This window comes from Monodon monoceros, unplaced genomic scaffold (assembly GCF_005190385.1).
Source record: "Monodon monoceros isolate NGI ecotype Baffin Bay Population unplaced genomic scaffold, NGI_Narwhal_1 Super_Scaffold_15, whole genome shotgun sequence".
Lineage (NCBI taxonomy): Eukaryota > Metazoa > Chordata > Mammalia > Artiodactyla > Monodontidae > Monodon > Monodon monoceros.
In genome coordinates, this window is record NW_021703771.1 from 61823950 (window position 1) to 61851267 (window position 27318).

Sequence of the window (27318 nt, forward strand, 5' to 3'; positions counted from 1 at the left end):
ATCCAGGCTGCCAATGCTGATCTGGCCTAGCCTACGATGGTAAAGTGACCACCAAGTCCTGGCAGGTGATGTCCCAATTTTCAATTCTGATCTGAGGTTACTGGCTTCATAAGAAACAACAGCTACTGGGCTTCCGTGGTGGCGCAGTGGTTAAGAATCCGCCTGCCAACACAGGAGACACGGGTTCGGTCCCACATGCCGCAGAGCAGCTAAGCCCGTGTGCCACAACTACTGAGCCCACGTGCCACAACTACTGAAGCCTATGCGCCTAGAGCCTATGCTCTCAACAAGCCACAGCAATAAGCCCACGCACCACAACGAAGAGTAGCCCCCACTAGCCGCAACTAGAGAAAATCCCACGTGCAGCAACGAAAACCCAATGCAGCCAAGAATAAATAAAATTAATTTAAAAAAAAACAGCTACTGCTTCTAGTATTTCAGTGAGAAATGCATTGGAGTGACATATAATTTAGGATCAACTGTGTCTGCTGCTGACCAACACAGTCAAAAAATGGGAGCATTGGGGCTTCCCTGGTGGCACAGTGGTTGAGAGTCCGCCTGCCGATGCAGGGGACACGGGTTCGTGCCCCGATCTGGGAAGATCCCTCATGCCACGGAGCGGCTGGGCCCATGAGCCATGGCCGCTGAGCCTGCCCGTCCAGAGCCTGTGCTCCGCAACGGGAGAGGCCACAACAGTGAGAGGCCTGCATACAGCAAAAAAAAAAAAAAGGGAGAATTTTTCAACTAATTTCTGTGTGTCCATAACATTTATTCATTAAACTAACATTGAATGTAGTATGTCCCAGGCATCATTCGAAGGCACAGGGAATGTAATGAGCAAGGCAGCTGAGGTCCTTGCCCTCCTGGAGCTTACACTCTAGTAGAAACCTCAGAGACGATTCCTCTGAGCAATATATATAAAGAACATCTCTCTCCACGATTTATTTTTCCTTATAGCACTTATACCGTGTATATTTATGCTCCACCTCCTGCCAAACAAAACTCCAGAATAGGAAATTTGTTTTGACCCATGCTGTATCTCCAGCACTTTAGAAGACTGCCTGGTATATTTGATGGGCGTTCAATAAAATAGTTGGATAAATTATTTGAATATTTGTTGAATAAAGTAATTGGATATGGGATGAGAGAAAACAGACACCAAGAATGATTTGAAACGAAGAAACCGGCAGAACAACAGTGATTATAGTGACAGGCCCAGTAGTCTAGGCTAGATAAGGATTAAAGCAGGAGAGGGGTGCTGGACAAATGTAAAAGAATGCAAATGGATCAGCGACCCTACATAGCATTTTCTCAAGTTCCTTGTCCTTCCCTTTTGCCTTCATAAATAATGATCTTATAACCTCCTCCCTTTCCAATCTGATATCAAACAGCACACAATAGGTGCAAAAGGAGAATATCCCTTGAGAGCATGAGAAGGGAAACCAGTGGTACTAAAGCCTCCTTCAGGGTGCATTATTATTACTATTTGTGTGTGTGTGTGTGTGTGTGTGTGTGTGTGTGTGTGTGTGTGTGGTATGCGGGCCTCTCACTGTTGTGGCCTCTCCCGTTGCGGAGCACAGGCTCCGGACGCGCAGGCTCAGTGGCCATGGCTCACGGGCCCAGCCACTCCGTGGCATGTGAGATCTTCCCAGATCGGGGCACGAACCCGTGTCCCCTGCATCGGCAGGCGGACTCTCAACCACTGCGCCACCAGGGAAGCCCCAGGGTGCATTATTAATAGAGCTCAATATTCAACTTCGATTTAGGTAACAACACGGTGGGCCCAGGTCAAATGCTACATCTCCATGAATGCTTTGCTGACAATTTCCCTCTAAAATTAATTCTCCAGTGATCCTTCCTCCATTTTGTTTACTAAAGCATTCATACATACCACATCTTGACAACCTTTTACGAGATTTGACATTAATATTTTTCTATTACTTTTAAGTGAAATTACTTTCGTGAACTTTTAGAATGATGCAGAATTTAAGTAAATCTTTTCTACCTTTTCTGTCATTTTTGAGTAGTGTTCAAATATTTGATGGCACGCTTTCTAAGATTTTCCTGGCTGTGTTCCCCTCCCACAGTTGAATCTAGGCCCTCTCAATCCACCGTGTCTACCCTGCGAATTAGGATTCCACTTTCAGTTCTTTCTCCTCAGTGTGGGGTCCCGTCCTTAAAAGGAGTCTTGCCTTGACAGGTCCATTTTGAGAGTTCACTGAGGTAAAGTATTCCAGTCTCTGTAATCCTTACTGTGGGTACCTTGTGCTCACTATTGGAGAGGAAAAACTCCCAGTTTTAGTAGGCTCACTTGAGATTCTCCTTTTCAAGCCTGTCAGATGCTACCCCAATTCTTAACTTCTACTCACATAGAAATCAGTACCAGGCAGGTTGGTCTTTTGTCCCCATCCCGGTATTTGTGGGTTCGTGGGAAAAGCTTGTAACCTAGTTTAATTGTAAATGCTGTCCAAAAATAACTGGTTTTGTTATCTAGATGTATTTTTTCCATTTTCCCAGAACCATTAATAATACATTATAGTTAATCATCACACTATGTATTGGATCCCCGAGATAAATAATTTATTCAACTTTACAGCCAATGCTAGGCATACTTTCCCAGTGAACAAATGGAGGCTGAGGGCTGGCTTGAAAAGAGGCTAGAAAGATGTGTACTCAATCTTGCCAACTGCCCAGTTGAAACCCCATTAGCCTCTGACACAAGGCTAAGTTTTAGGTGATTAGGAGTACTCGAATTCCTATAATTATCTTAATGGGGCAGGATACAATGTAACATTCTAACAAGTAGGCAATAGCCTCTCCAACCTTAACCATAGGATGTCATGAAAAGGTGATATCCAGACTGGGATGCACATGCCCAGCCCAGAAAGTTCACTTAGTTATACATTTCAAAAAAAGTAATACTTAGGGCCTTTTTCCTTCTGTTTTGCTACCTATGCTTGAAACCTCTCAGGGGCAGTAGTAATGCAGTATACTTAAACCAACCAGCACTATTTAAAAGATTACATACTTCTTAAAGGTTCATTAAAACTTTACAATTGTTTATTCAAAACTTTTAAGTATTAGTTGACATTAATTAGGACCAAGATTTTCCTTGATATTAAAATCATATTTCAAACTAAACTGTCCTGAAAATCTCCTCTGCTTTTTGTATTGACAATAAAAATGACTAAGTAACGTAAAACACAGTTGAGAACTACTACCTATGTATCTATACCTACTATATATCTATAAATTGCTATTTACTTGTGATATATTAAAATTACAAAATCTAAGTTAAGTAAGTCTAAGTGCAGGAATTATTTTATTTGAACCTTTAAATAACATATAAAAGCCTAGGTTATTGCAGTGTTTGAATCCAAAGGTCTTATGTGTTTATTGGCTACTCATACTATTTTTGAACAAAAATATTTAGACCTCTCTAAAAGCATAAAGGTGAATGGCAGCTTGATTTTTCTGGTTCCATTAGTTTTAGAAAATCCATATGACTTAATAGATTCTATACTGTTTTCTGATACAATCGTATGTCCACAAAGAGATATGCCTTGACTTTCTCAAACACTTAAAAAGAGTTGATTAAAACCTAGAACACAGAAAACACAGTTAAAGGATGTCCTGGTTTTACTCTGCTTCTGGATCATCCAGACAGTCCAGTTAAACATCTTTTACTCGTAATACTTCCATTTAGTCCTTTTCATTTTTTAGCAATAATCAACTCATAATTTTCAAAACTCTCATGGTCCGAGTAACGGGAAAAAGAAAAAAACTCTACTTCATAAAAATTCCAAATAACTTATATTGTCTTACAGTAGCAAATAATTTGCTACTGTAAGACAGTCATCAAAAAATTTAGCATATTTCAAAAAAGAATACAGCGTAAGTCTTAAATATTGAAGTTCATTCCTATCACATTGAAAACTGTAGCAATAATACAGCATTTCTTTTTAATTATCACAGGTAATTTCAGTTGATAACACACAGTTTAATAAAGCAAGCACCTGAGAGTAAAATGTAGTTCTTAAGTAGTTCAGATGGCTAGAAAAAAGTTCAGCTTCAGGTAGCCCAGTATTCCTGCTAGGGAGATATCCAGATTCTCCATACTTCTATAAGCAGAAAACTATGATATTCACAAGCTGCCTACTCCTTTAATTTTACTTTTGATTGAAGTATAGTTGACTTACAATGTTGTATTTATTTCAGGTATACAGAAAAAGAATTTAGATTCTTTTCCCTTATAGGTTATTACAAAATATTGAGCATACTTCCCTGTGCTACAGTAGGTCCTTGTAGGTTATCTATTTTGTATAATGTGTATCTGCTAATCCCAAGCTCCTAATTTATCCCTCCCCCACCCTTCCCCCTTTGGTAACCATAAATTTGTTTTCTATGTCTGTGGGTCTATTTGTGTATTTACGTTCATTTGTATTTTTCTTAAAGATTCTACATATAAGCAATATCATATGATTCCTAGGTCCATCCATGTTGCTGCAAATGGCATTATTTCATTTTTTTATGACTGAAATATTCCATTGTGCATATATATCACATCTTCTTTATCCATACCTCTGTTGATGGGCATTTAGGTTGCTTCCATGTCTTGGCTATTGTAAACAGTGATGCTATGAACACTGGGGTGCATGTATCTTTCAGAATGGTTTGCTCCATATATATGCCCAGGAGTGGGAGTGCAGGATCACATGGTAGGTCTATTTTTAGTTTTTCAAGGAGCCTCCATATTGTTCTCCGCAGTAGCTGCACCAATTTACATTTACATTCCCACCAACAGTGTAAATGCGTTTCTTCTTCTCCACACCCTCTCCAGCATTTATTATTACTAGACTTCTTGGTGACAACCATTCTGACCCACATGAAGTGGTAACTCCTAGTTTTGATTTGCATTTCTCTAATAATCAGCCATGTTGAGCATCTTTCCATGTGCCTTTTGGCCATCAACATTTAGGTCTTCTGCCCATTTTTCCTTTGGGTTGTTTTTTTGATATTGAGCTGTGTGAGCTGCTTGTATATTTTGAAGATTATTGTTAATTGGCTTATACCAATCAAATCTCTTGTTGGTCGCATTGTCTGCAAATATCTTCTCCCATTCTGTAGGGGTTTTGTTTGTGGTTTCCTTGCTGTGCAAAAGCTTTTAAGTTTAATTAGGTTCCACTTGTTTATTTTTATTTCTATTACTATAGGAGATGGATCCAAAAAGATATTGCTGTGATTTATGTCAATGCCTACTCTTTTTAAATATCTGGTTATCAAAATTAATTCACTGAGTCAACAAGTCTATATATCTATGATTTTAATCCACTGGCTCTGGTTCTGCCCTCCAAATATGGAACATGTTAAAATGATGAGGCTAGGCAAAGTGATATCAAATGCTCTTCCTGGTCCTATGTGATCCGAATTTTACTCTATTTCCTCTTCTAAGGGACAGCCCTTTAAGTATTTGAAGACTGCTATCAAGGACTCATCCAGGTCATCACTTTTCTATAGTAAATGTACCTTTTCCAATTATTCATATGACAATATTCCAGACCTCAAGCTTCTGGCTCTCCTTCCTTTAAATATACTAAATGTTTTCCCTTAAAATCACAGTACTCCAAAACAACACACAAGAGGTAACTTGAGCCGTGTATAAAAAGATTAAGGTTCCAACTCTTCTATTCATAGCAATCTGAACTCTCTCCAGTTCAGCTCATTTTTAAGGCGGCTTAGATTGACTTAAGTTTTAGCAGGAGCCGTTAACTGACTCATACCAATCAAATTTCTATATATCCACACGCAGTTAACATGCTTTGTTTTATACACTCAAGGAGCATTTATTGCATACCTATGGTATGTATGTCTTACACAATACACAATGCTAAGGACTAAACATTTATTCTAGCAAAGCATGACACATACACAGAATGAGTTGCCAGCCTAAAGGAATGAGGACTAAAGAGGAACTTTTAGGATTTTTGGTAGGGTGTAAGATTTTAGGATAGGTAAGTGAACAAGGAGTGGGATAAGGCAAAAGGAAAAAAAAAAAAGCTGCTCACAGGATATTCCTATAGTTCATCCTAAGATTTAGGCAACGAGAAGTCATTGAAGAATTTTTAGCTTAAAAAAGACAACTTCCAGTTGAAAAACATCCCACAGATGGCAATTAAAAGGTCAAGTTGTCCAAATCAGAAGACTATACTGCAGCAACTGGGGCAAATGATGAGCATCTTTACCACAGTTATCACAGGGGTGAAAAACAGCCAACACGTTGATTTTGAAAGTTGAGTATCACCAAATGAAGGCATAAAAAAATAACTGTATACTGACATTAACCAGTTAAATTCTGTATTGTAAGTATCTTTTTATGTCTACATTTGGTGATACTCAATCTTTCAAAAATATTCCAAGTGTATTTAACATTACCCTCATGGCAGGCTTAGAAGTACCCTGGAAGCTTAAAGTTTCTAGGGAATTCCCTGGCGGTCCAGTGGATAGGATTTGGCGCTTTCACTGCCGGGGACCGGTTTCAACCCCTGGTCAGGGAACTGAGATCCCACAAGCTGCGTGGCGCGGCCAAAAAACAAAAGGCTTCTAGTTTTCCCCTTCCAGTACAAGACAGAAAAAATTACGACCTCCCATACTCAAGGACTAGATTGGGTGAGAGTGGTATTCTTAATTTTAAGTGGCGCTTTACAAGCCATGGAATTTGCAATTACTATGACAATACCAAGAAGTTATCATTGCCAAATACAGAGTTCATGCTGTGAAAATACATCCTTTCGTCACCTAACTGTACGGTGTACTTAACTATCATCTACTTTTATTTTGCTCTTCCTTATTTTTGGGGGTATTTTTTTGGGGGGGGTTGTTTTGTTTTTATTTTATATTGGACTACAGTTGATTTACAATGTTGTGTTAGTTGCAGGTGTACAGCCAAGCAACTCAGTTATACATACATATCTATTCTTTTTCAACTTCTTCTCCCATTTAGGTTATTACAGAATATTGAGCAGAGTTCCCTGTACAAATACAGTAGGACTTTGTTGGTTATCTATTTTAAATATATGTCATCTACTTTCATTAAAAGGAGGACTCATTATTACTGAATCAGGAAGTTGGGCAACCCTAAGAGGTTACTAAGAAAAATCTGATCCCAATTCTTAGGAGAATACCATTAAAACCACTTACCCAACCCTTTTCTACTTGCAAGAATCAAGATTATCGTCTGCACTTTAAGAGCACTGTAAATCGGCTCACTGTTGTGAAATGCCTAAAACATCCTTGGGAAAAATCTTTATGTACAAGGTCGTTATAATTAAGACACATTGTTTGGAATTTTTCTCCTAGTAGTGGTGGTAAGTGGCATCCTAATGCCTGTTCTTTTTTAACCAGTGGGATCCATTTTTATAAGCTAAAGTACTAGGAGGTAATACAACAATATAAAGAAAGCTAGCACACTTAACGTACAACTTTGGCTTCACTTGCGTACCTGACACACTAATCACTACTGAATGCTTCTAAAACATGAGTCCAGCTCATAAATTTACACAACTTCTACTAAAGCTCTCAAGTCAGACAATGGAATACAATAACTAATTTCAATATATTCCTGAATTCGAAGAAACTAATAACTTTTACTTAAAACTTCATTAACATAGACTCCAAATTTTTAACATCTACCTCAATAAACCGAACAATTAGACCCTTGACATTCAGATTTAACAATAATGGCTTCAACTATTTGAGAACCCTAAATGTATGTAACAGATAATATTCTAAAATTTTGTTAAAGGATGTATCACAATCTACTACTCACAGACTGAGTCTAGTCAAATACAATCCCATGAAGGTGAAGTTTATTTCTCCATGTCCCTTCCCTTTTCAGCAACTTTATAAACTTAGGTCTCTGTACTTCTCTTTCTGAAAGTGAAAGAAATACTGTTGCATATGGAACAAAGTATTTCCCAAAGGGATTCCAGTTGAAAACCAAAGACAGGAATTCCCTAGCAGTCCGGTGGTTAGGGCGCTGTGCTTCCACTGCAGGGGGCAAGGACTGGATCCCTGGTCAGGGAACTAAGATGCCACATGCCGTGCCCAAAAAGGAAAAAGGAAGAAAAAAAAAAAAAAGCCATAGAGAAAAGGAAAAAAGCAACTAACTCTCTTTAAAAATAAATGTCCCTAATAAATAAAATAGCACATTTTTATGTAGGTAACTGGTACATAGTGTTAAAATTACCCAGTATAGTTCAGCATACATGTACAGAGTTCTTACTTCTTTAACAAAGTTTTGAAGGAATAACTTGTCATTTGTATTAGTCAAAATGTATGTCTTAGCACACAAATTTCTGTGAAAATGCGAGGGGCATGGTAAGAATCACACCAGATCTAAATCAAAGTGAACAAAGACTAAGTTAAAAAACCAAAAAAACAAAAAAAAAACCACTTTTTAGTTATTAACTGACTACTATTTCTAGAAAGAAAGAGAAGTAATGCTGATTTCTCCATCATAATATTATGGCTGACAAGTTCCTGTATGAACACAAGAACAGGAAGGCTAGACTAGAAGTCTGAAATTCCTGTATTAACAATGGCTTAGAATTACCCACTGTAAAATTTCCCATTTTCCCAGGAGAAAAAAATAAAAATAAATGGGGATTTGAGCAGTTTTATAAAGTATTTATCAACCCTCAAAAAGCCACATCATCCCTGTTAGTAATTTTACTAACAGATAAGCTGGTATTCTAAAATGAGACATAAGCCATTGCCATCAGTTGTACAGAACACACACAGAAATAGTCTCAAAATCAGGTAAACAAACAGCAGCTATTACCACTTATGACATTTTATTGGCATATGACAATTTACAGGGGTCCCTGTTGCATTATACATCACACTGAGTAAGAATCAGTTAGCCATCTACATTCATTCTTACTGGATATATTTTTACTCAAATTATAACTGAATTCCCAACACTTGATTTTAACTGTGACAAAAGGGGAAAAACAGTAATTCCTTAAAGTAGGCTACAACTGGAAAAACAAATTTTGCTTTTTTAATTAAAATTCCTACGATGTTGAAAGGTGTACACACCTAAGGACTGAGCCATGGCCTTCTTAAAACAGCTTTCTTAATCCTTTCTGGAAATATCCTTTGGTTCATTTTTATTTTCCTTCTCTAAGCAAAAGGAAGTGTGAATGCAGGTTATCAAGGAGTTACTATTTTCTAGCACTTGTAAACAAATATCCTTACCAAGAGGAACCATTCAGCTTTTATAACATGCCATGAAGTAGGGTGTTAAATTGCGGTTTAAAAAAATTCACACAGGCTTTTTATATGCTTGGCTCTAAAAAAAAGATAACATCCACAATGGCATTCTATTGCAGTGTTTTCACAATCACCCTTCCTACTATATTCTAATAGGATACTCCTTCCTCAATTTTATTTAATAAAAGTAACCAAATCATTAACATATTTGGGTTAAAGCAATGCATTTGCACTTAAAATATAACCTGCTGGTAGGACTTGGGTAGCTTTATTCCTACTTCCTATTAAGTAATTTCTCAGTAGGTTCCCCTTTCCTGTTGTCTTATATGGAAAAGCAAAACTGCACATTTATAGACATGCATAGAGATTCAGTATCTAACCAAATAATAACTGTTAAAATAAAAGCTAAAATTTGTATAAAATAAAATGGTCGTGAAAATTCTCCTGTTGTCAGAGATCAAATCCATGTTGCTTTTTAGCATGTAATTAATTATTATTCTGACTAGGAGAATATTAGTTATGCCCTGATTAATGCAACACATAGTTGCTTTGACAGTATTTCCTCTGCTCAAACAATTCCAGAAAGACAAAATAAAAATAACCATGCAATACTTCAGGATCTTAGGGCCATGAACATCATATATACTGAGTTTTGTTTTCATGTTTTTCCCGCATACAGCTCTTAGCTAATGCCTCTGACTGCAGTTAAGGTGCTAGAAGAGCACCTGTAAACAAACCATCAGTGAGGATGAAAGAGCCATACACTTAAGATGTTTAAAAGTTTACACTAACAGAATAAGCATTATCTCCTTTTAATGCAAACATAAAAACTAATTCAGTTGCTGAATTAACAAGTGAAATTTGACTACTTTTATATATCTCTAAGAGCAGACAGACTTAAACACTGAAATTTACTATTTTGGATTTTCATTCCTTCTAAGAGATATCATCATAAACATAAAGGCAATTCACATTTGAAAGATTATCTTCCTGAACAATAGAACCCTTGGGAAGAAAAAGAAAACCCATTTTACAAACTGCAACTGAAATATGGAAAAAAATAAAAAACAAGTTAGATCAATGCTGTGACAAACTTCCTGTCAGATCTTTTTATTGGTGACATATGAAAAACAAGTTACTTAAAATACCACTAATGAGCAGTATATTCTGTTCGCCTATTATTCCTTATGGTTAGACTACAAACCAATGATTTGGCTGTCCAAAAGCTCAAATAAATATGTAAGGTATGACATCAGGTACACGTCTTTTTAATGTATCAAGTTACTCTGCAGAATAATCCTCTTCCATACCAATGCCAGGATTACAGGTTTTGTTCTTTTTTTTTTTTTTTTTTAAAGTCTAAGACATTCAGTAGGAAGGGAGTTTTTATTTGTACTATTGCAAACCAGTTTCCTCTCTCAAACAATAGCTGATATCTAAGACCATGACTCAAACTTTCAGGGAAGAATAGAAAGAGAAAATTGAATTTTGAACTCAAATAGTAAAGGCTCCTAAGAATGGTTTGTATATAGGCCACTGCTTGCTTTCAGTTAAAAAAAAGAAAAAAGAAAAATATTCTCATACTTTTCAATCTAACTTTTAACAGCTTGTACTTTTTTCACGATTGGCAAAGTTTCTTTTTCCTTCTTAAGCATTTGCTGAGGTGTTAAACTAGCTTAGTTTACCAAAATAACAACTTTTTCCATGGTACACTTCAAAAATTAGTCACCCTACAATGTAGTGTGTTTGAATTAAGGAGAATGTTAAACAGATGTATACAGTTAAAATAGTTAGTGTGGTTTCTATAAACAACTGCTATTCAGGGATTTGTATGTAGAGCTAACGTTTACTTCAGAATAAACATTAACAAACAGGGAGGGAAGAGAATCATAACTTTCACAGAGCTGTACTTGACCATATCTTATAGACAAAGCAGAATTACAATGCATGTAACAAAAACAGTAAAAGTATTTTTTTAAAAGTTGATAGTTACAAATATGGTACGTAACAATTTTCTACTTTATTTCAGTACAATTTTCAACATACAGTCTACTATTTTTCAGGATATTTGAAGACTTAAAACAAAATTTCTCTAGACTACTACTTGCAAACAGTAAAATTTAAGTAAAATGCTTACATTCTTATTTGAAAACAAAAATCATGTAAAAAAATGGTGGGTTTAAGTTCTGTTCTCTGTTGCAATCTCACTTCAGATTTACTATTCCTAAAAAAAAAAAGAGAGAGAGAGAGAGAGAAAGATTAGCAAAGATATGAAGAGTGAAAATGATCCAAAATAATCATTGTTCCTAAAAATTAATTAACTAACTGGCCCACCAAACCCATACATAAGAAAATATAAGAATCACTAACAAGTTGGAAATTTCTACCTTTTCTTCTTTGCGTCTGTCCTTCTTTTCTTCATTATTTTCCATGGTCTCTTCTTCATCTTCAACAATCCCGTCCCCTTGATATTTGTCATGAGTCCATTTTGGACTGCTACCTGATTTTTTGAAGTTAAAGCGCCCTCTGCCACGTTGAAAAGTACCACGACCTCTTCCTCTTTTGGCCCAATAATCCACACCATCATCTCTGTCATCATGCTACAGAAAGGTTAAAAACAATCATCAATGAAACGTCTTTCTTGTAAGGAAGATAATTATATCCCCAATCGTAAGTCATGGTATAAATTGTCTGAAGATTGGGTAAATGAGATTGGTACTGTTCCAAAACACAAAACAAAACCAATAAAACTGAATTTTTCAACAAAAACATACTCCATCATGAAAGCAAACAGTTACATCATTGCTTCGTAACCCAAGCATCTGAGAGCTGTCCAATTTTTTTGGAGAATCTCAACTGCTCAATTACTGTCAATTTTCAAATTTTTTATTTTTGCTTTCCGTTTTTCAGTCTAAGTCCATTTATTATTCATAAGTATATTATACTGTGTATAAATGATAAAATAACCGATATTTTTCCCAAAAAAATTACCTCAGTCGTAAATATGCAACAAAGCATAAAAATATCATTACATTATCAGTAACATTTACTAAATAAAACAGGTGATAAGAATTATAGTTTACATATAGCAACAGATTATAAAAATCCTACTGAGATTTAAATCTAAATCAATGTGTATTACACATCAGTCTTCTTGGCAAGGAAATTTCACAAGCCAAATCATGATGGCGTGGTCCCTAGAGTAATATCTCAACTTCTTTCTTCTTCACTAACCTAAAATACTGCAGTTATTACAGCCCAACCTTAATTTTTCATTAGCTGCATCCAAAAACAGATGCTCCCCAAGTTACAAATTGTTCCTTTAATCAAAACATCTGCAAAACTGAAAAGTACTTGACTTTGTCGGTAAGCAGAAAAGTATTACATCCCAAAGTACAAAACAAAAAGCCAAAGTTCTCCTGTAATGTAATTTAACTGCTGCCCACCTCAAACTTACTTTTAAGTTTGTACCTACAAAAATGGGAGTGACACCCCTTTATGAGACAACAGGCATAATGCAAACAATGTTGCATACTGTACACAAGTACAATCTACATACATAAGTACAACTTATGGAGTACTGATATTGATCAACTGTCCAAAAGTCACTAAAACTTTTCAAATACATAATATGAACACATTTTCAAAACATGCAATGTGCCTTTGTGCATATTCATGTAATACAGATCACCCTCCTGAATCACTTGAAAAGTTCACACATGTAATTAACAGACTATATGAAAGAGCCCTTACCCACTTCTAATAACCTAGCTTTATCAAACCAATAAAAGATGACTACGCAGAGGTGTGCATGACTCAAAGAATGAACTTAGGAACTATCAAAAGTGTAAATTTCAGTATGTCAGAAAGTTCAACTGTAAACCCAAAATAAACTATTTTAAAATAGTCTGCCACTCAAAATAATATGCACACACAATTACATAATTTCAGGCTCCCTTTTGGTATTAACACAACTAACCCTATATAGCCTTTATGCTTTCTTGTTTGTGGTGTTTACACAGTATTCCATGGATTTGTAGGAAGAAGCAAACAGCCATTGAAGCCAGAGGCATGGGTTTAAATCTTAACAGAAACTGTGTGACTTTACTTCCTCATTTAAAAAAACCAGAGATAGCCTTGAAGGAACATAAACGATCTGTAAAAAAGTGCCCAGCCCAGTGCCTGACAAGCAAGCAATCAACGGTGGTGATAATGTTTATATGGTGCTTATTACTCATCTAATTCTCACAACAACCCTGTAAAATACTGTTACTAACCCCATTTTAGATATAAAGGAATTGATGAGGCACAGAGAAATTGAGTAACTTGCCCAAGGCCACAGAGTCAATCTTTTCCACTGCCCCTTATGCCCATCATCCACAGAATACGCTTTCTAGGTATCTTGGTGACAGTAAATAGTTACCGTATGAGGTAGCTAAGAGCTGAAACAGAAAAAGCAGTGGCAAAGCCAGACACTACAGTTAAACTAGCAATTACTTTTAAATATACAATCATCTGAAATTAAAGAAAACAAAAGCTCCAAGATCACACTGTGTTTTTCAGAGGGTATCCCAGCAGCTACCTAAGTGACATTTTGATGCTAAGCACACTAACTTTTTTATTTTTCTTTTCGCCGCGCCAAGAGGCATGCGAGATCTTAGTTCCCTGACCAGGGATTGAACCCATGCTCCCTGCAGTAAAACCACGGAGTCCTAACCACTGGACCGCCAGGGAAGTCCCTAAGCATACTAACTCTTAATCCTCAAATTCTTACATCCAAGATTTTAGTCTTGTTACAGACTAATTAAAATTAATTACTTCATAGATGACAAAGAGGATGTTAGATAGTTATAATACACAGCCAACAATATGTTAACAAAGGAGGCCATATTAGAACCAAGACCTTCTGAATCCTCTGATCTCTTCTGTATAGAATGATCAAATTTCAAAGAGTGAATTTATTAAAGCGCCAACCCAAACGTCCTTCCCCACAGGGATTTTCTCTTCCTCACATGACTTCAACTCAACATGGAGAACTTGCCCATTTTAGTACTTTTCCACTTGCTCCAACTCTTCACGTACTCTCACCTCTCCAGAGAATTTCAGGTTCTAAAGACTATTATCTTCCCTGGAATACTTATTATTGAAAACATTACCTTATCTTTGCATAAATCAAACTTCTGAGAAGGAAAATTTCAGATTAAGAATGCAACAAATGTTACTATTACTCAGTACTGGAGGAAAAATGATACGAGCTGTAAGAACCTTTTGGAGCCCAAGGCATGGGTTCAAATCCTGACCCCACTCCTACTGGCCATGTACCTTTGGTCAAGCTGCTCAATCTCTGTACCTCTGCGTTTTTCATCTATACAAGTGGAATAATGGTCCTACCTCAAAAGGACTTCATAAGCATGAAAATAAATTCATATATGTGAAACAATTAGAATGGTGCCTACCATAGTATATGCTCAATAAATGCTATCCATTATTTTTACTAAGTATTCAATGTTTCATTACTCTGGACAAAATTTCCATGTTTGTCAAAACCTAGGGGAATCTATAATTTTCAACTTCATTTAGTCTCAAATTTTTTAAAATATTTCTATTCTCAACACTAGCTGTCTGAAAAGTCAGACCTATTCAGACTACGCAAAATATTTTAACTTTAAATTCCCAGGTAAAAACCAGAGTTGTCATTCCAAGAGCTCATTAAGAACAAAAATAATTAATTTTGGAAACTGATTTATAAGAAAAAATGTGATGCGTTACGTTTACTTCTAGTAAGCATTAGTCTGTGACAAATGCACGTATATGCCTATATTTATATAGAAATGGAGGTTTTAAAACATAACCCAGAATAGCAACATATAAAATGTTAAATAACACTTTTCTTAATTACTATAACGCCTAGCTATATGACAATAAAAAATAATTATGTCCCAATTTAAGACAAAAACTATGATACTGGAGACTGAAAGAACACCATAGAAAAATGAAGGTCTGGCCTAAATTAAATATTCGTAAAATGTTTAAGGGTGCTAAACAATTACTATCTACTTGTTCACCTCTCATTTCCCTCTTAACTTTTTGTCCTTTCACATTTGCTCTATTTGTCTGGCATTTTTACAATCACTCACTCCTCACCCCTCCTTTGCAAGGTTGGCCTTTTAATCTCTTCTGACTGGATGATCTTACTGTGGCTTTGTGACTGAATGATGGCTCCTAGACTTTTTTCTCTCTCGATCTGCATTAGCAACTGCCTACTGCACACTTCCACTTAATTTCTGCCTGGCACTTCAATAACAGAACTTAATCTTCACCTCAAATTAGCTGCTTTCCCCTTTATTCCCTATCTTTGAGAGATTCCATCTTCTTACTACCAACACCCGACTAGTGGCTCCCTGAATAAGCCTTCATAAATGTTCCTTAAACTTTTCTCAAACCTATAGTCCCTTAGTTCAAACAATTATTTCCCAGATGTTTGTCACAACCATGATTTTCCAAACTCTGCTTAACATCCAAATTTATTAAAGTATTATGGCCTTCTAAAATTTGGCTCCCGCTTTTTCTTAATTTTCCCAAACTTACACCAATCATCTAGCCATCTGCGTACTAGAGTTCTCTATTTAAGGATGTTTCACTCCTGCTTTCTTACAGTACACCTGCTCATCTTTTAAGCTCAAGATTCAATTCAAAATCGTCTACGAAGTCTCTTCTAATCAGTATCTCCTTTGCAATAATCCACCATATGTATTTAGAATGTTCTCCATTACTAGGTCTCGTAAGCCAAGAATTGAAATATTTATCTTTCCATCTACAACATAAACAGCAGTCTACTCATAAATTCTTAAATCGAAAAGGAGATAGGTCTTTTAAACTTTTCTGTAACTGAATAAAATGCCTTTCACTTTCCAGACTGTCAACTCAAGCATAAATTTCTCCTCACATGAGCATATGCTGTGCAAACATTATGCTTAACTTTTTCTTTTTCAGACTCTTGGTCATTAAAGTACCCCAAAAAGAGGCAAATGGAAATTAGTTTTTGAAACAGCTACAATGCCCATTCTTCAAACAAAATATAGATCTACTTCAGAACACAGCTCTGTAACTCTAATTTAGCTGATGGCATGGACATTCAGGTTTATTCAAATATATTCATAAAAAGCCAAATGAAAGATACATTTCTATAAAATCCAGTACTATTTTCCTCCTTGCTTCGACAAAACAATTAGTCTTCAGAAATAGTCTCTAAAACATGACTTCCCTGAGAAGCTATGACAAAAATGAGTATTCTGGTAATAGTTTTTGGTGTTTTCTCAAGTTTCTATAATACAGGAAAAAACCCTCTTCTCCCATGCCAAAGTGCAGAAAATTTCCATCATTACCTAGAGAATCTTTCAGGACCCACCTCCTCTGGCTTCATCCCTTATAAAACTACTTCAGAGAGAAGAGCATCACAAGGAAGCACTAAATTAATGTGTATCTAGCAACTTTTCCATAATGTAATTTTTCATCTTCCTTTTACTCCAATAAAAGTTAACAGCCTCCTGAGAACCTTGATTACATATACTGTGAAAGAATTCTTCTCCTTGTCTTTCAATTAAACAAATAGCTGCGATGATGAAAAGTAAATCTTAATTAGAAGCTTCTACAACTTTTACCGTCTTATAGACAGATACGAAACAAGTTACTGTTCTTCTCTGAATGTGGCTATCAAATCAGGTATATTTTTACTTTACCCTGATCAGCCCATAGGTGATATCAATAAAGTATAAACAGGACTAAAGGGACCCACATTTTCAAAACTTCAAAATCATCTGGGTAATGATTTATTTTAAAAGTTTCCTATATGATGGTGAAATCTTCTCATAGTAGTGGATACCTGTACTCAAATGTATTCACCCAGTATGCTTTGAAAATTAATGCAAACCAAATAAACAGAGATTTCTAACACCCACCAAGAAGTACTTCTTGCTCTTTGGGGTATATTCTGGATCCCATTCCTCTTCCTTCGGTCTCTTTTGAAAAGTAGTATTTGAGTTGTTTGGACCAGTATTTGTCCCAGCAAAAACTCCTCTGGCTCTTCCTCTGCCTCTAATTCGAAACTGATTAACATTAACAAAGTTGTTTAGTAGTGAAATCAAGAGGTATTAAGTTACATGCAAACTCTAATTTTACTGCAGTAACAAAAAACATTCCCTAATTTCTTTCCTAAATCTCAACTTCATGGCCACTGAGGCCAGTAAGGAGGCAAAAAATTCTGCCTACTGAAAGCTGAGTAGGTTATGAAGAAATGCAGTCAACCTAATTAGTTAACAGTGCAGTCAGAATACTGCATTTTCAAGGCCTGAACTAAAATTTTTAAATAATCAAGTTGGTTTGTTTCCCTTCTACTAGCCAAAAGAGTTGTCTAATTCCTAACACTAACATCCCAAGTGTTCAACTACACCTATCACCATACAGGCAAAGCTCTTCTCTTTCCCAAATGATCTAATTAGTGAACCCCACTAATAACAAACTGGATACTTGCTCAAGGTAGGAATCTGAATCTAGAAATTAAAGAGTCAAGAAGATGCACTACTATGAAGTCATTAAATTAACAATTGTAACAAATTTATGGAAACATGGGAATAATGCATACGCTATGTAGAATAAAAAGAAGATATAATTTCTATGACTGATACACGGATAAACAAGAACTTGAAGATAATAGGCAAAAATGAAAATAGCTGTCAATACAGAGATGAACATATGGATTTTTTTGTTTGTTTCAAGACTTTTTTCAAGGACTAAGTGATTAAAGAAATGGATCTCAATCACTAACTTTGCTTGACTCTTGGGTCTCTAAGCACTATGTACAGTTACTGATTCCAATGTTAAGAAAAGTTATCTAGTTTATATAGATGCTTCTAAATCTCAAAATGGCATTTTATTCTTTTAAAATCAGGCAAAAACATTTATTTTTTACTTTATATACGGAGAAAGCATCATCCCAGCTCCAGCCCTTCCTCAATCCCCCTAAATGGCATTTCTTAGTGACGATATATCAAATACCATTTTATTTTTCAAGACTATACGAGTAATGACTCACACAACAGACAATGTCTAAAACATATATTTTACTTTCCTTATGTATAGTACTCTTAAGTAAAGTTCTACCAAATGATCAAAGATAATTTTATTACTTACAAAGGTTCCTCGTGGTCGGCTAACTCCTCCAAAGCCTGAGTATTCTTTCAGTTCATGGTGAGTTTTAAATTCTTCTTCTCTTTCCTTCTTACTCTCCTTTTCTTCTCGAGAACTGGGAGAAGAAGGTGATGCTGAAGAGGATGAAGATCGAGAATGATCTTGCTCTCTACTTTTATGTTTACTGCAAAATAAAGCAAACAAAAAATGTGTGCTATTTTTTAAAAAGATAAAAAGACCCCCTGTTGAATCTTACAATAAGAGGGATATTTTTCAAGTCAAAAAAACTATCCCCTATTAAAATTATTATGCAACTAAAATGATTGGGTGTTAAACTCTGACATAGTCTGTTTCCATTCTCCTTCAATATTTGTTTTACATGACTACCGAAAAACATGGTATGACATGCCAGTTAGAAACTAGCAGTCTGGCAACTTCAAGAATAAGGTTCAGTTCTTCAATATTTTTAACTTATTTTTATTTTAAGGAAAGGAAGAGAAGAGTAGGAAAAAGTAAGAATGGTCTTAAGGCCATGTTTCAAAATGAATGCAGTTTGTACACCCTGGGTGAGAACAGTTGATATCGTTTAGGCCATAACTCCGTTATTGAAATAAAAAGCATGACATTACAAATACCAGTCATAAATTAAAAAACACAAGTAAAATGCACCATTTACCTAATGAATAGCAAGGAAAACAATTATCTATAATACTTCTTAGTATTCCTGTTATTTGACTCTATGATGATCAATTTTACATGATTCTAATCCAACACCCGAAAAGGTCATACCTGCGATAACTCTTACCACTTCTAACAGTATCCATGGAAACATTACTTTGAAAGACTAATACACATTGCTATTTCAAAAAATCTAGTCCTTCCTCCCCCCCATCTCTCCCATGTTAAACCACTAGACATCAGTTTAAAATTCTTGTACTCTGGGTGTTATGAGTTGAAAAAGTGCGGAATCAAGCATAACGAACCAAAGTTCTTACACAAACTGTTTCTAGAAATGCACTGCATTGAAGTCCAACCTCCTGATGTAGCCTGGATAATAGGACACATTAATTTGTCATTTTTTTTTTCAGTGTTAGCTTGCTATTCCAAAGTTTTTGTCCTCATCCACCATAAGCCGTGTAAAAGACAAATATATTTTTGCTGTAAAACAAATAATTTTAATTGTTTAAATTTAAACATTCGATTACACAGTCAAAATTGAAAGCAATTAAGCTGACAATTATTAAAGGCTAATTAGAAGCTAAAACCTAACTCAGACAGTTTTAACAGTTACCTGTCATCTTTGTAAGATTTGTATTCCTTGTAATCTTTTGGAGTTTTTTCCTGCTTTCTTGATCCACTGGATTCCCTGGAGCCCTTGGAATCCCCCCGTTCTTTACTTCTTTCTTTTCTCCGACGATCAATGTCATGCCGAAGATCAGCAGAATCACACCTTAATTTTTTATCTCCCTATAAAAGACAGATATAAAATACAGATTTCAGGGAAACTATAGGGACAAAAATACATATATATGTGCGTGTATGTACGTGTGTGTGTGTGTGTATACACACACACAAAACCAAATTTTATGCCAGTTTCTAAGCTGGCATTTTAGTATCAGAAAAGAATGAGTAACATACTACTTCCATACTTAGTTTTTGTTTAAAAATGTACTTGATGTTTTCACTAAACATTTGTGTACGCAAGTATAATGGGACTGGGGAAATTATTAAAAGGTAAATCATCTTGAAAATGTCGTAGGTTTTTGTTCAAAGCAATCCATAATAAACTTTCATACAGTAAAATGATACAATTATTTTTGTACTCAGCACATCGTCATTATCATCCTTCATCCTTCAAAATGTTTTTTTATGTAGTTTAACAATGATAGAGGTTATACTCAGTTGTGGGTGTAGCCATCTGCCTATAAATAAAGCTAAGGGATCCTAAAGTAATGGTTCTCATTATTTAAGCCTCGTTGTCATCAAGCTCTTCCCATATAAGTTGACCAACCCAATAAAAACCACTTCAAAAGTTAAGTATTCTGTAATTTCCATAACATGCAAGTGTAATATGATTAATGAAACCAACTGAGGTTGAACAAGGGTAGAAACAAAGCCAGAAAGATATTATTCCCAATCCTGTACTCAGTATCTGGGCCATATACTGCCCTTTCTCAATTCAGGTATTGCAACGGACATTAGTTTAACTGGGTCACAATTCACCTCCTTCTTGTTCCATTGCTTTTTCAAATACTATATAATTTAGGAAGATGGAAAGAGGCATCTAGGAATGAAGAAAAATTATACATCAGTAAGATGCTAAGCAATGTGGACATCCTTGCTACTATTCAACAATAAGTACTTACTCTGGGAAGTCTAGCTATAATGTTCATAAACATTCATATCTCCAAATGATACCAACTACTCACCCATTTGCTCCCACTGTAACAATAAAAATCTAATCAAGAGCAAAAATCTTCCTATTCACCTAGTAATACATTATTACCAAGTCCACAAGTAACAATATAAGTGAAAGCATTTTGTAAAGGCCAAACTATATATATATACACACATATATATACGCGCATATATATATATATATATATATATATAAACTACATAGTACTAAATATATGTTAATTGTTCACTCAGATAGGAAGATAAAGGATAAAAAGCAATGTCATATCCTCTTTTCCTTCCATTAGTTATCACTATTTTCTCTCCTCTCAATCAAAATCGGTCTGAGTAACGGAGAGAAGGAAGATATTCACTCTGTCAGAGTACAAGAATAGACTAAATTGTGGGCAAAACAAAATTAACCAACATTGAACCCAAGGTATTGAAAGTAAAAGCCAAAATTAGCATTCACTTCTCAGAATCTGGTTTTCCAAGATTAATGTGCCCCATGCAAAGAAACCACTTTCTTCCTAAGCTCTAAATTTCTTATCTAATGAATTAATAGCATGCCTAATTAAAATGATTATATACTACAACCATTAGTAACAGCTTCTAGTAATAAAAATGCCAATGTTTTCATAACAGCCCAATTATTCAACTCTGCAAGATAGATGTATTCTCACTCTTCCTATTAGAAAACCAATGTCCAAGAAGCTAATTACTTTCCTAATATCACAGAGACAGTACTCGGTGATGGCCAGAATTGGAACCAAGCAATACGCTTCCAAGTTCCCTAGCCTTTTCACTACAACAGACAGTTGCTCCCTTTTAACCTTGCTCCACATTTCAACTAGACTTTTATGGACTGTCATATAATCTACCTTGAAAATGTCAATTTCAAATTATCAATTAGTCAGAGTCCCTTAACGACTGAATTCCATACTCAGAGTCCTCCGACCCCAACGCCAGTAATTCCAGTCATTCAGACTCCTTTCTCAAGTTTAAAAGCATTCTTCCCCCCAATCCACAAAAACTGTAACACAGTTTTTGTTCCAAATGTTCATTTGTAAACCAGTTCTTAGAATGTTTATTTCTTAGTCCAGATCAAAAATGCCCAGTAGCATGGAGATTACTTCTTGTTCTCTCTGTGAAGAACCTAGAGATATTAATTTAGGCACACATAAATCAAGGAATATTTATTCTGGCTCATCCATTTCACCTCTAACAGAAACCCTAATATAATTTATATCTTTGCTTTTATAATTTTCCTTTTGTCTACTCATTAATTCTTTGCCCTTTTCTTACAACTAGTTTCTTCCTTTCAGTAGCATTTAAAAAAATTATTCTTGGTTTAACTTAGATATATAGTACAAGTGTCAGCTTAATTTCTTCTAGGAAAATACACTATATACGCTACCATAAATATATACATAATGTATTTACAAGTTACAGATGATATCCATAAACATTTTGCCTAAACAAACTATGCTTATTAGTACAATATCATTAACTAAGCTGAAGTTAACATGAGAAAAAAAAAAAGGTCCATTCAAAACATACCTTTTGATTTTCTTCTTTAAAAACTCTCTCTTCCCCTGCTAAACGCGTGTGCTTCCTCAGGGCACTTGGAGAGATGTCAATTCTCCTTAATGTAAAATAAAGTCTATTTGTAGTCACATTAACTTTATGGTTCCACAAATTCCTAAAATTGTCCATTTTTGTAAAGGAACTACTAGACAGTTGTTTCTCTCCCAGTTGTCTAAATTTAGCACAGCAAGATTATTAATCTAATTCCTAATAGATAATTAAGAAATAAAAACTATATTAAAAATGAAAATGCTTCAACCAAATTTTTATATATAAATGAAGCCTGACCTTTTAAGATATCAAGCTTACTTTAACCATCAAAAAAAGGAAAACATGTTTTGATTAAATTGGACATTATCATTTTAAGTGTTAATCATCATACAATTATAATCATTGTGTATCAATGAATACACAAATAGGATTATTTGTTCTTAAGTATCTCCAATATTTTTACAGATTCAGTAGATCTTTAGTTTTATTCTGTGCCTCTCCTTGCCTTTTTAAGCTAGTGTCAGTTTCATCTTCTCAGTGCCTCTTCAGCAGTGACCACCAAAACCATACCTACTTTGTATTAAGCACCGAACTAGATACTTTATAATCAATACTAATTGTCACCACCACCCTGCAAAACAGGCACTGTTATTCTTGTTTGTAGATGGGAAAAACTAATGTTAAGCGATTAAATAACTTTTTTATCACAACGCAATTAAGTGAGAGAGCAAGGACTGGAACATAACCGTCTGACTTCAACATTCACGATCTTTTCATGAAAAACAATTCTACCTTTCACCAAGCATTTTAATTTTACAAACTTACTGGAAGTAAATCGAATTCAAGGGTTACTTACTCTAGGCATCCGACCCCCTCCCAACATACAGATGTTGTAACTATTTAATTTCATACTGGCAAGTGATAAGAATTAGTGTTTTAAGTTCTAACAACCAGTTTAAACCAAATAAAACTGAAAATTAAAAAGAAACAGTAAATTACAAACTTTTCAAGATTGGAAATATATTTATTCAAGCTACAAATCAAAGTTCGTTTGTGTCATGACATCCATGTAGTTCCATATATCTTGTCTAAAGTTCCAACATAAACTTGTTTAAACAGTGTCTTCCTATCAAAACAACATTTTTACATGCCCAGTATACATTACCTGTGTATCTCAGGGCTCTTTTGCCGGGCACTATGTTCTTCAGTGGCTTTCTGATACGAGGTGAACCTCTCGTTTAGAGTCACTGCAGCTGATTTGAAGTATTGCTCTGTTGATTTAGGAGAAACACTGCCCAGTTAGTTCTTTAAGAGCGATTTTCATTTGTGACAGAAGGGCATGTAGCAGGTGAAAAGAAAATAAAAATACTCAAGAAACCTAGCAGAAGAGAACCAAGTGTTACAAAGAACTCCTACCCTGTCCCTTGTAACTTCTTGTACCTCAACAGGTAACTGATGCAAAGTTCCTCACAGGTCCCTGTCAATATTACATATAAACCAAGAACAATAAATATATTAAATTGAGTCTCTAATTCCATTTCAATAATGCACTACACTTCCTCAGAACAAAAAGGAACAATATGTGAATGTCCTTAAGCCTTGCCAATATGAACCAATGAAGTTAACTTCAAGTAATCATTTGCAGGAAACAAAAAATGCTACGATAACTACACAGCTAGTTTTAGTAAGCTAATCAAAGTATTTCAGCAAGAACTATGTTGACAACAAAAACTGGATTTAAGAAAAAACTGAGTACTGCCATTTCAATTGGAAAAATATTTTTTAAATCAATTCTCACTAATTACTCCAAAACTCTGGCATCTTGGCAAACCTGACAGCACATTTGATATTATTGTCTTGTCTTTCTTTTAACAACTTTAAAATTAGTAATAGCAATACTGATTAGTTTTTAAACCATTTCAAAATATGCTGTAGATGTAATACAGAAAGACGTATAAAGTCATGAAATGTTACATTATGAAGCAAGCTATCTGCTTAACAGGTCAACATACATCTGTGTCAACTTACCGCCCAATATCCAGCACATGTCTCATAACCAATCATTAAAACTTGAAACGGCCACTACAAGGGTAGTGCCTCAATCATAATTCCATGAAACCCAGGAATTTGAGCTAGCAACTCAGTTTTTATGCCATTTTTGCCAGGAAGACAGAAGATTCAACTTTGCCTGTATCTTTCAACAGCTATTTTACTTTGAAACATGGATTTGCCATTTCAAAACATATTCCAGGACCTAGTTACAATGAAAAAGAAAACATCACTGGGCATTTTCAGCTCTATGTTAAGTAAGAGCTGTTCAGATCGGTTGCACAATACGAATAATGAAACATAACTACAATTCTTTTAAAAAAAAAAAAAAAGGAAAACGAAAAAGGAAAAATTTTATGAAAACCTGATCTCAAAATGCACCAATAAATTGTAAAATGTGGAGACAGGTCAAAAAAAGGTGAAAAAAGAAAAAATGTTAACGTTTCATATTCTATGCACCACAGTAATATGGTCATAAACTGGTTCACAAACCTAGTTATAGCCAAATAACAAAACTCTTTTGTTACTATGTTTAAATAATTACAGTCAAAATGAAATTCATTAGCTAGTCACTGTTTTGAAATATCAAATGCATAAAGAATTTGCTAAAGGCAAGTTTCAGCTATTATGAGTTGTTCTCACATCCAAAGACAAACTTTTCAGAAAACGGCTTTTCAGAGCAACAGCCACGGAGATTCCTGGGTAAGAAACTATTTCAAAGTAAACTGCCTTTCAAACACAAAACCAAAATAATAAAAACAAGTTCTATTTGCCCAAAAAGTCACATGCTAAAACCTTTGAAAATTATTAGTAACTTTGAAACTAAAACTACATACTAGTGAAAATAGAACATCACTACTCAGTTGAAACGAACACCCTTATCAACCCCAGGACCTAAAGAAATGTCATAATGATTATCCTAATCAGTCACCATTCACAGAATCACTACTTATCCAACATACTTATAAATTTCTTGAAATTTTTCCCCTTTAAAACTCCTAACAATGTTTTTTCTTGTTTATTTATCATATAAAAAAGCCAAATATTATAACAAGTTAACTAATACAAAATTAACACAGGAAATTAATACTGTTTCTCCCCACTGGTTTCAAGTTTCTTTAAAAGTTAAAGAGAAATTCTTAATAATAACAATACTGCCCCACTTTGTTATAAATCCAGTGCCAAGAGTACATTAATACAAGTCCCATGCATGCAATCAAAGATAATCTGTAAGCACCCTGCACTTCAAATACAGTATTACGGTACATTTCAAAAAGACTTTTAGCATTGTAGAAATCTACGTCATGTTTTACCATAATACAGATTTTTAGGGTATGTTTTAATTCTATTTAGCATTTTAATCACTTTATTAAATATTAAAAATCACTTTATTAAATAGGTCTTAATGTTAACCAGACTGTTATCTCTTTCATGTAGTGCTATTTTTCCAAAAATTTAATAGTCTATATATACTTGCTAGCCCTGGGGTGCATTAATCATTACACATAGCTGTTCATTTTTTTACTTACAAGATAAATTTAATTCACGATAAGAAACATACTAAACATACCTTTAACATGATGAACCAAGGACACAATGTGTTGAATAAATGACTCCGAAGTGCTTTTGCTGGCCTGTGGCAACTTAATGTGGTCAAAGATGGATCGGAATTCTTGCTCCTTCTTGACAGAATGGACAAGTGTACTAGCAAGTAGCCTGTCTTTAGTCAAGGAAGCAGGTCTGGAGCATATCGGTAACAGACACATACAAACAAAATATACCATTGGTTTGAATATGAAAATGGTAAGTACATTCAGAAATTAACTAACTGGATTATTAACTAACCACCCACAGATTATTTATTAGGTATCAGTGTGGATTACCTGTTAGAATCATCAAGAGGAACAGGTGCCATTTTGAGTTTGACTTCAGGACGATGAGAATCACTGGCTATCATTTTGATCCTAAGTGGGCTCTCCTCTCTGAAGGTAGACTTTTCTCGTGCATCCAGATTCTTGTGTAGAGGGGGACTGTAATCAAAGAGGTCTTTGAGCTTTTCAGACTTTACCTGCTCAGGTGACTGAGTTTCTTTCTTTACTGTTATTCTTTCAGAATTTTTGTCGTCTTCCTTGTGCTTATCTTTTGTAGTGCTAGGCCTTTCCACTACATATCCAGTCTCTTTAAGTTTATAATTTTTTTCTTCTCTAAATCCATCACTTTCTCTATTGCCTTTCAATGAAACTTTGGACTTGTACTTGGGTCCTTCCTCCTCAGTATTCCGGTGAGATGCGGTAGCAAAATTTTTACCCTGATCTGCAAGAACTGACTTCCTGAACTGTCTATAATCCTCTGTCTCCTCTGTGTCATCCCCTTCTGAATCATTAAACTTTTGTTTTCCAGACTCTTTATCACTGAAGTAATCTAGAGCTTCCTGATCTTCCCATTCTCCCTCTGCCCTCCCTTTCTCTGATCCTTTCTCCTTTGGAGCCTCTTTATCCCTGGTATTACCCCTATCAAGCAGGAATACTCTAGACTCTTCATCTGTGAACCTGTGAATAAGCAAAGAAGAGGATGGTAACTCTGGATTGCATTCATTGCAGATCACTTGCATACTTAATTGTGCTTCCCAATATCACAGGACCAGTAATAAGAGGAAAAAACCCTACTGAAAAGTGCTTTTTCAGATTCCACTTTTAAAAAGCATTTAAAGCATCCATACAGCTTATGTACTGAGTTTTTAAATAAATTTACATATTAGACTTCCTAAAGTTTAAAAAAAGTAAAGCCATTCTCAAAAACCTGTTCTATTTATAGTCCACAATTCTGCACTAACAA

General features: G+C 35.1%; 1 protein-coding gene across 7 annotated transcripts in view; it reads right to left on the minus strand.

Annotated features, from left to right (window-relative positions):
• Positions 1–8840: 8840 nt before the first annotated feature.
• BCLAF1 (BCL2 associated transcription factor 1) overlaps positions 8841–27318 on the minus strand; it is a 29551-nt gene continuing 11073 nt past the window's right edge. For 2 of the 7 annotated variants that reach the window (XM_029223592.1, XM_029223591.1), the window contains exons 5-13: positions 26367–27032; positions 26054–26223; positions 23600–23705; positions 22417–22501; positions 19751–19926; positions 18463–18643; positions 17232–17378; positions 11661–11873; positions 8841–11497 (exon numbers count right to left, since the gene is read on the minus strand). In XM_029223592.1, the coding sequence (XP_029079425.1) occupies positions 11492–11497; positions 11661–11873; positions 17232–17378; positions 18463–18643; positions 19751–19926; positions 22417–22501; positions 23600–23705; positions 26054–26223; positions 26367–27032 (1750 nt within the window). In that variant the 3' untranslated portion in view covers positions 8841–11491. Of the gene's footprint in view, positions 11498–11660; positions 11874–17231; positions 17379–18462; positions 18644–19442; positions 19618–19750; positions 19927–22416; positions 22502–23599; positions 23706–26053; positions 26224–26366; positions 27033–27318 lie in introns of those variants that run through there. The other 5 variants (XM_029223594.1, XM_029223593.1, XR_003793668.1 and 2 more) reach the window with 4 other exon arrangements.